Below are 1,182 nucleotides of genomic sequence, written 5' to 3'. Positions count from 1 at the left end.
AGTTTGGCTCAAATAAACTCACAAAAATTCTTTACAGGTTTCAATGGTTTTTTTTTACGTTAACACCTATCGCCTTTGTCAGCGTTTCCTTATTTTAAATGGACTCCAGTCAATAAATATTTCTTGACTGCCTAACGTGTACTCCTCCATCGCTCCTTGCATTACCTAGAGCAAAGTCAATAAATATTTCTTGACTGCCTAACGTGTAGAGCGCATGAGGATTGTATTTTCACAATAAATTAAAGAGGAGCCTGCCCCTCAAATATTTGACTCATAAACTGGTACCTTGCATGGGTACACGTTACTATAGGGAAAGTTCTCTCGTGGCTAGACAAATGGACGGGTTCATTATCTACTTTAACTCCTCCATCGCTAACAGTTCCTTGCATTACCTAGAGCAGAGGCTAAGACGCACGGTGGAATCAGTCCCTTTTTACGTGGATTTTCAAATTATGCCAGGCCCTTTCTGCCGAGTGATGGCGAAGGCACTTGAGGTTTCCAAGCTTCCGCCTCCGACTGGAGCTGCTTCTGACCGCAAAGACGGGTCCTGGGCCCGCGCCTTCCCAGCTCCGGCGCCGAGCGCTGCGGGCCTGGCGGCGGGAGACCGGCCACGCTTATCCGAGATGTCGTCCACCGCGGCTTATTACCTGCTCTCCACCCTGGGAGGGTACTTGGTGACCTCCTTCTTGTTGCTCAAGTACCCGACCTTGCTGCACCAGAGGAAGAAACAGCGCTTCCTCAGCAAACACATCTCTCACCGCGGAGGTGAGGGGGTCTCCGGAACCCGGTGGCGGAAATGGGGGAGCCTTTTTGGTTGGGTTTGTTTTGTGTGTGTTTTTCGCCCCCCTAGGTCCTTCGGAGCCCCGCCAAAGGCTGGCGGGTGGACATACGCCCGAGTTTGAGGAAGAATGGGGATGTGTGAATGGGGGCTCCCCGGAGGTGCGGGCGGTGTGGAGGGGAGGTCTCCTGTGGGAAGGAAAGGGCCTTGGGACAAAGCCCCGGGTGAGGGTTCTTGGGTGCAGCGGTGTCGGGGTCCTCGGGAGGAGGGGGCACCGTGGAGAAGCGGGTGGACGGGGAGCTCCTCAGCGGACGCAGGAAGGGTCGCGCTGGGAGGCACGAGGGGGTGCGGGTGGGGGGCCGGGAACAGGCTGCCCCCAGGGGCCGGGGAGCTGCGGGGAGGGA

The 1,182-nt window shown here is 55.8% G+C and overlaps 1 protein-coding gene across 4 annotated transcripts in view; it reads left to right on the top strand.

The window, feature by feature from the left end:
- Positions 1-588: 588 nt before the first annotated feature.
- GDPD1 (glycerophosphodiester phosphodiesterase domain containing 1) overlaps positions 589-1,182 on the top strand; it is a 27,438-nt gene continuing 26,844 nt past the window's right edge. For all 4 annotated transcript variants that reach the window (XR_001514989.1, XR_001514988.1, XM_015568134.1 and 1 more), the window contains exon 1: positions 589-765. Coding sequence is in view for 2 of the 4 variants with exons in the window: in XM_015568134.1 (XP_015423620.1) it covers positions 624-765 (142 nt within the window). In the remaining 2 variants the exon portion in view is untranslated. The remainder of the gene's footprint in view (positions 766-1,182) is intronic.

The sequence above is a fragment of the Myotis davidii genome, unplaced genomic scaffold, assembly GCF_000327345.1.
Source record: "Myotis davidii unplaced genomic scaffold, ASM32734v1 scaffold684, whole genome shotgun sequence".
In the NCBI taxonomy this organism is placed as follows: domain Eukaryota; kingdom Metazoa; phylum Chordata; class Mammalia; order Chiroptera; family Vespertilionidae; genus Myotis; species Myotis davidii.
Note: the sequence above shows the minus strand (reverse complement) of the source record. Positions and strands in the feature narration are given on the sequence as shown.